The 7,998-nt window shown below is 37.1% G+C and overlaps 1 protein-coding gene across 4 annotated transcripts in view; it reads right to left on the reverse strand.

Moving 5' to 3' along the window:
• LOC102991067 (complement factor H-like) overlaps positions 1–7,998 on the reverse strand; it is a 141,097-nt gene that overhangs the window by 65,206 nt on the left and 67,893 nt on the right. For all 4 annotated transcript variants that reach the window (XM_028488298.1, XM_028488295.1, XM_024130719.2 and 1 more), the window contains one exon: positions 360–542. In XM_028488298.1, the coding sequence (XP_028344099.1) occupies positions 360–542 (183 nt within the window). The remainder of the gene's footprint in view (positions 1–359; positions 543–7,998) is intronic.

Genomic DNA, 7,998 nt, shown 5'->3' on the forward strand with positions numbered 1-7,998 from the left:
TCATAAAATAAAATCAGATACAATCGGCATAAAGGACTCAGCTAAAAATAAATGAGTTTATACCAGAATATAGGTATGCCTCCTAGCTAAATTAGTTTTTAATCACGGGATGTTTTAAAGTGAAAAACCTTGAAGTGAAGGATGCAATGATATTCTACCCTACTAGTAATTAATCATAAAAGGTAAAAAATGATACACATTTTTAAATTTATCTTTTCAAACACAGCCATGGGACTACATCAACACCTCATACTACCCCACCCCAGCAAAAAAAAAAAAATAAGGTAAAAAGAATGAAAAAGAAAACTTCTCTAGAGCGATCATTAGGATAATGAATACTAAAATATTCAATTACTTACTAATGCATACAGGTTGCATTGACCATCCACTTTGCAGACATGTAATTAATCCTGATGTATTACCATCTGCTGTTACATATCCTGATTTACACTTATACTGTGTTTGTTTATTTAAAGGATATGTAAAGGTAGATTCAGAAAAAAATCCATTCTTAATTTGTATATCTGATTTTGAACATGTTTCTAAAAGGGAGAAAGCATAAAGAAAAGATAAGCATATATTTGATAACCATTTTATAAGGATGTAAATAATATAACTATAGATAAATGGGGAGTCATTCATAAATGTAAACCTAGAAAAATTCTAATCATTTAAGTTCTTGTGTGAGAGAAAAAAATCTATGAGTTTCCAAAGATATTAAATCAAGACACTTTATTCATTTTTTTAGAACAAAGCAAGATTTAAAGTACTCAGAATCCTTACTAGGAAATTATTAGAAATCTGTTTGTCTAATGGATCTGGAATCCTACAGCATGTCAGAAGTCTATTAACAATCGGTTTCCTTTCCTGGAACTTGTTCAAAACATTGCTTAGCCTGGATCTCTTAAGCAACCCAGAACACAGTTAACAAATTGGGGTATCTCAGATCAGGTGATGATCTCAGAATCTTCCACCACAGTTACCATAGCCTTTGTATCTGAGAATTTGAAATGTGTGTCATCAAAATTGGGTGCTTAAAGCCATGTCAATATATGGAGTTCAATGAAGATGACAATGATCAACACAAGTATTCATTCTACAAAGGACTAAATGATGATTCCTCAAACTACGTACAACTAAACTTGAAATAGTAAAGTACATTTCTGTCACTTACTAGATCTCTTCACAGAGCTCAGCTTCATTTATTAAATAACACATGGACAAAGAAGAAATCAAAAGAGAAAACTTTGATATTTTGAATTGAATGAAAATAAAAACATGATAAGTAAAATTTTATGAGATTTATGAAATGACACGAAAGTGTGCTGAGAGGGGAATGTTAACATTAAATAACAATAATAGAAAATAATAAAGATTGAAAATCAATAATAGAAAATAATAAAGATTGAAAATCAATAATTCTTTTTACTTAAAAATTATAAAAAGAAAAGCAAACAAACACAACATATATAAATTTGAAAGAATAGAGTGACATTAGTAAGATGGTGGAATAAGATGCCTCGACCTCTCCCTCTCCCCACAGACACACTGAATTAACAGCTAGGCATGTATCAGCTCCCGTTATTCAAAACACTGGTCGAGAGGCTCCTGCATTCAAGGCAAGTGAGAAAATGCTAAAATCCTAACTGTTAGGAAAAACTGAGACACACTCTCACAATAAACCTCACCTAGGCACAGCACCATAAAATTGGGAGGGAACCCTCAACTCCCAGCTTCTCCTGGAGGAGCAAAGAGCTTGAACCACAATCTAGGGCTCCAGTTTTCCAACTGCTAGTCCAGGCCTGGCTTCTAACTCACCGGCCTCTGGGAGGGCCCAGCATTTCCAGTCTCCTGGGACTACTGAGGACAAAGTGGCAGTTAGGAATGGCTGTTCTAGCACTGCTCACAGGTCATCCCCTACCTTAGTGCAAAGGGAGCAGCTCCCAGTTTCTCCGCGGAAGGAGTTAGACTACACATCTAGAACCTCATCTTTTCTAGCTGCTGCCTAAGGAACTGGCTCCTAACTAACCTCTCTCTGAGAGCTGATGAAGCCCAGAATTTGTTGTTGCCTGGGGGCTACAGAGAGCAAAATCATGGTTTGGAAGAGCACAGGGTTTGAAGGAGCATACAGGCATTTCCACAGCCCTTCTCCGCAGCTCAGTGCAGAGTGAGTGAGGGGATAAGCTCCAGCTCCCAGCTTCACCAGCTTTTCTGGCTTCTAGCTCACCTGTCTCAGGACATAGATGGGAGTTGGCATACTCTAGACCCCTGGAAGATGCTAAGTACAAAGACAGCAGTTTGGATGAGCATAGAGGTTAGAGAGGCATCCAGAATCTCTGGCCAGGCTGATTGATGAAGGCTTTCTACTTATGAGTCCAGTCTGTGAAAACTAGGAGGTGTGGGTGTTTAATCTAATGCACAGATATAAACACAGTAATTCGAGAAAAATAAAAATAGAGAAATACGTTCCAGTCAGAAGAACAAGAAAAGTATCTATAAACCAACATTAACGAAATGGAGACAGGTGATTTCCCCAACAGAGATTCAAAATAGCAGTCATAGAGCAAAAAATTTGACAAAAGAGTAAAGCAGAGGTGGTTTGGGCCTGACATATGTCCCAGTTGAGTGTCATGGGCAACTCCCATGTCCAAGCCTAAGTACTCAGCTTCTTCCCTTGCTTCTGATGTTTGCTCTCTTGTAACTAAAGCTTGTGGGTTTATTACTAGGGAATATTTAGAAATAAAGTACATTTTGCAATGGCAAAAAAACCCCAAAACAAACAAACAGAAACCCCAAAACCCACAAAATAGCCATCATAAACATGCTTAGCAAGGTCAGGAGAGCAATACGTGTACATAGTAAGAATTTCAACAGAGAGATAGAAAATATAAAAATTACCAAAAGAGAAATGGTATAACTGGAAAATGTGATAAATAAACTGAAAAATTAAATAGAGGGGTTCAACAACGGAGTAGAACAAGCAGAATAAAGGATCAGTGGACTCAGAGGCCACTAAAAATAACTGAGTCAGAGGAGCAAAAAGAAAAAATAATAAAAAAGGGATCCTAGGTTACGGCACTTATGGGACACCACCAAAATTATCACTATATGTGTTACAGAAGACTGAGAAGGACAAAAGAGAGGGAAAGGGGCAGAAAACTGAATCAAACATACTAAAAGAACTGAAAATGCACTAAATCTGGGAAAGGAAATAGATATTCAGATCCAGTAAGCCCGAAAGAAGTGAGATGAACTGCAAAAAAATACAACCCCCCCCCACCAACTGATACACATAATCAAATTGTCTAGAGTCAAAGACAAAGTAAAATATTGAAAACAGCAATAGGAAACACCACAAAAAAGGGAACCGTAAAACCACCAGGTGATTTTATAGCAGAAACGTTGAAGGCCAGAAGGGAGTGGGATGATACACTCAAAGTGCTGAAAGAAAAAACTGCTAAGAGTACAACACCAGCAAATTGGACCATCACAAATAAAGGGGAGGTACCAATATTACCAGACACACAAATGCTTAGGGAGTTCATTGCCACTAGATGTGCATACCAAGAAATGTTGAAGGCAGTTCTTCAAGTCGAAAAAGAAGGTTGGTAAACATCAGCACAATAGCATAAGAAAGTATGCCATTCATTGGTAATGGTAAATATAGACACAAATATAGAATACAGTGATGGGTAAATAACTTTTTTAAAAAATAGATCTTTATTGGACTATAATTGCTTCACAATACTGTGTTAGCTTCTGTTGTACAGCAAAGTGAATCAGCCATATGCATACACCTGCCCCATATCCCCTCCCTCCCACCCTCCCTATCCCACCCCTCCAGGTCACTGCAAAGCACCGAGCTGATCTCCCTGTGCTAAGCTGCTGCTTCCCACTAGCTATTTTACGTTTCATAGTGTATATATGTCGATGCTACTCTTACTTTGCCCTAGATCCCCCTCCCACCCCGTGTCCTCAAAGTCCATTCTCTATGTCTACATCTTTATTCCTGCCCTGCAACTAGGTTCATCAATACCATTTTTTTTTTCTTTTTAGATTCCATATATATGTGTTAGCATATGGTATTTGATTTTCTCTTTCTGACTTACTTCACTCTGTATGACAGACTCTTGGGTCCATCCACCTCACTAAAAATAACTCAATTTCGTTTCTTTTTATGGTTGAGTAATATTCCATTGTATATATGTGCCACATCTTCTTTTTTTCTTTTGTGGTACGCGGGCCTCTCTCTGCTGTGGCCTCTTCCATTGCAGAGCACAGGCTCCGGATGCGCAGGCCCAGCCACTCCGCGGCATGTGGGATCTTCCCGGACCAGGGCACGAACCCGTGTCCCCTGCATTGACAGGCGGACTCCCACCCACTGCGCCACAAGGGAAGCCCGCCACATCTTCTTTATCCATTCATCTGTTGATGGACATTTAGGTTGCTTCCATCTCCTGGCTATTGTAAACAGTGCTGCAATGAACATTGTTTTTTGATGATGGCCATTCTGACTGGTGTGAGGTGATACCTCATTGCAGTTTTGATTTGCATTTCTCTAATAATTAGTGATGTTGAGCATCTTTTCATGTGCCTCTTGGCCATCTGTATGCCTTCTTTGTTGAAATGTCTATTTAGGTCTTCTGCTCATTTTTTAACTGGATCTTTTGTTTTTTTGATATGGAGCTCCATGAGCTGTTTGTATATTTTGGAGATTAATCCTTTCTTTGTTGGTTCATTTGGAAATATTTTCTCCCATTCTGGGGGTTGTCTTTTCATCTTGTTTATGTTTTCCTTTGCTGTGCAAAAGCTTTTAAGTTTCATTAGGTACCATTTGTTAATTTTTTTTTTTATTTCTGTTACTCTAATAGGTGGGTGAAAAAAGGTCTTGCTGTGGTTTATATCAGAGTGTTTTTCCTCTAAGAGTTTATAGTGTCTGGTCTTACATTTAAGTCTTTAATCCATTTCGAGTTTATTTTTGTGTATGGTGCTAAGGTGTGCTCTAATTTCATTCTTTTACCTGTAGCTGTACCGTTTTCCCAGGACCATTTATTGAAGAGGCTGTCTTTTCTCCATTGTATGTTCTCGGCTCCTTTGTCATAACTTAGTTGCCCATATGTGTGTGGGTTTACCTCTGGGCATTCTATGCTGTACCATTGATCTATATTTCTGTTTCTATGCCAGTACCATACTGTCTTGATTACTGTAGCTTTGTGGTATATTTTCAAGTCAGGGAGCCTGATTCCTCCAACTCCGTTTTTCTTTCTCAAGATTGTTTTGGCTATTTGGGGTCTTTTGTGTTTCCCTACAAATTGTAAAATTTTGTGTTCTAATTCTGTTTTCTATGCCCATTTTCTGGAGAGTTTTTATCATAAATTGCTGTTGAATTTTCTCAAAAGATTTTTCTGCATCTATTGAGATGATGAAATGGATTTTATTCCTTAATTTGTTAATGTGGTGTATCACATCGATTGATCTGCGTATATTGAAGAATCCTTTCATCCCTGGGATAAATCCCACTTGATCATGGTGTATGATCCTTTTAATGTGTTGTTGGATTCTGTTTGTTAGTACTATGTGGAGGATTTTTACATCTATGTTCATCAGTGATATTGGCCTGTAATTGTCTTTTTCTGTCATATCTTTGTCTGGTTTCAGTATCAGCGCAATGGTGGCTTCATAGAATGAGCTTGGGTGTGTACCTTTCTCTGAAATTTTTTGGGAGTGTTTGAGAAAGATGAATGTTAGCTCTTCTCTCAAAGTTTGATAGAATTTGCCCGTGAAGCCAGCTGCCCTGAATTTTTGTTTGTTGGAAGATTTTTAATTACAATTTCAATTCCATTACTTGTGATCGGTCTGATATATTTTCTATTTCTTCCTGGTTCAGTCTTGGAAGGTTGCACCTTTCCAAGAATTTGTCCATTTCTTCATGTTTGTCCATTTTATCGGCATATAGTTGTTTGTAGTAGTCTGTTATAATCCTTTGTATTTCTGCAGTGTCAGTATTGATTTCTCCTTTTTCATTTCTTGTTTTATTGATTTGAGTCTTCTCCCTTTTTTTCTTGATAAGTACGGCTAAAGGTTTATCATCAATTTTGTTTATCTTCTCAAAGAACAAGCTTTTAGTTTTATTGATCTTTGCTATTGTTTTCTTTGTTTCTATTTCATTTATTTCTGCTCTGCTCTTTATTTCTTTCCTTCTACTGAGTTTGGGTTTTCTTTGTTCTTCTTTCTCTAGTTTTAAGTGTAGGGTTAGATTGTTTACTTGAGATTTTTCTTGTTTCTTGAGGAGAGATTGAATTGCTCTAAACGTCCCACCCTCTTAGACGGCTTTTGCTGTGTCCCATAGGTTTTGGATCATCATGTTTTTGTTGTCATTTGTTTCTAGGTATTTTTTGATTTCTTCTTTGATTTCTTCAGAGATCTCTTGGGTATTTAGTAGTGCACTGTTTAGCCTCCATGTATTGGTGTTTTTTACAGTTTTTTTTTCCTGTAATTCATTTCCAATCTCACAGCGTTGTGGTCAGAAAAGATGCTTGATACAATTTCAATTTTCTTAAATTTTCAAGGGCTTGATTTTTGACCCCAGATGTGATCGATCCTGGAGAATGTTCCGTGTGCACTTGAGAAGAAAGTGTACTCTGCCACTTTTGCGTGGAATGTTCTATAAGTATCAATTAAATCTATCTGGCCTATTGTGTCATTTAAAGCTTGCGTTTCCTTATTTATTTTCTGTCTGGACGATCTGTCCATTGGTGTAAGTGGGGTGTTAAAGTCCCCTACTATTATTGTGTTACTGTCAATTTCTCTTTTCATGGTTGTGAACATTTGCCTTATATATTGAAGTGCTCCTATGTTGAGTGCATAAACATTTATAATTGTTATATCTTCTTCTTGGATTGATCCTTTGATCATTATGTAGTGTCCCTCCTTATCTCTTGTAATAGGCTTTATTTTAAAGTCTATTTTATCTGATACAAGTAATGCTACTCCAGCTTTCTTCTGATTTCCATTTGCATGGAATGCCTTTTTCCATCCATTCACTTTCAACCTGTATGTGTCCCTAGGTCTGAAGTGGGTCTCTTGTAGACAGCATATATATGAGTCATGTTTTTGTATCCATTCAGCCACTCTGTGTCTTTTGATTGGGGCATTTAACCCATTTACATTCAAGGTTATTATTGATATGTATGCTCCTATTACCATTTTCTCAATTATTTTGGGTTCGTTTTTGTGGGTCTTTTTCTTCTCTTGTGTTTCCCACCTAGAGAAGTTTCTTTAGCATTTGTTGTAATGCTGGCTTGGTGGTGCTGAATTCTCTTAGCTTTTGCTTGTCAGAAAAGCTTTTGATTTCTCCATCAAATCTGAATGAGATCTTTGTAGGTAGAGTAATCTTGGTTGTAGGATTTTCTCTTTCATCACTTTAAATATATCCTGCCAATCCCTTCTGGCCTGCAGAGTTTCTGCTGAAAAATCAGCTGATAACCTTATGGGGATTCCCTTGAACGTTATTTGTTGCTTTTCCCTTGCTGCTTTAGTATTTTTTCTTTGAATTTAATTTTTGATAGTTTGATTAATATATGTCTTAGTGTGTTTCTCCATGGGTTAATCCTGTATGGCACTCTCTGTGCTTCCTGGAATTGAGTGACTATTTTCTTTCCCATGTTAGGGAAGTTTTCCACTATAATCTCTTCAAATATTTTCTCAGACCCTTTCTTTTTCTCTTCCTCTTCTGGGACCCCTATAATTCGAATGTGGTATGTTTAGTGTTGTCCCAGAGGTTTCTGAGATTTTCTTCATATTTTTCATTCTTTTTTCTTTATTCCGCTTCTTGGAAGTCATTTGCATCATTTTCTCTTCCAGCTCACTTATTTGTTCTTCTGCCTCAGTTGTTTTGTTACTGATTCCTTCTTGTGTATTTTTCATTTCAGTTTTTGTGTTGTGCATCTTTGTTTGTTTGCTCTTTAGTTCTTCTAGATCTTTGTTAAACATTTCTTG

Source organism: Physeter macrocephalus, chromosome 4 (assembly GCF_002837175.3).
Source record: "Physeter macrocephalus isolate SW-GA chromosome 4, ASM283717v5, whole genome shotgun sequence".
In the NCBI taxonomy this organism is placed as follows: domain Eukaryota; kingdom Metazoa; phylum Chordata; class Mammalia; order Artiodactyla; family Physeteridae; genus Physeter; species Physeter macrocephalus.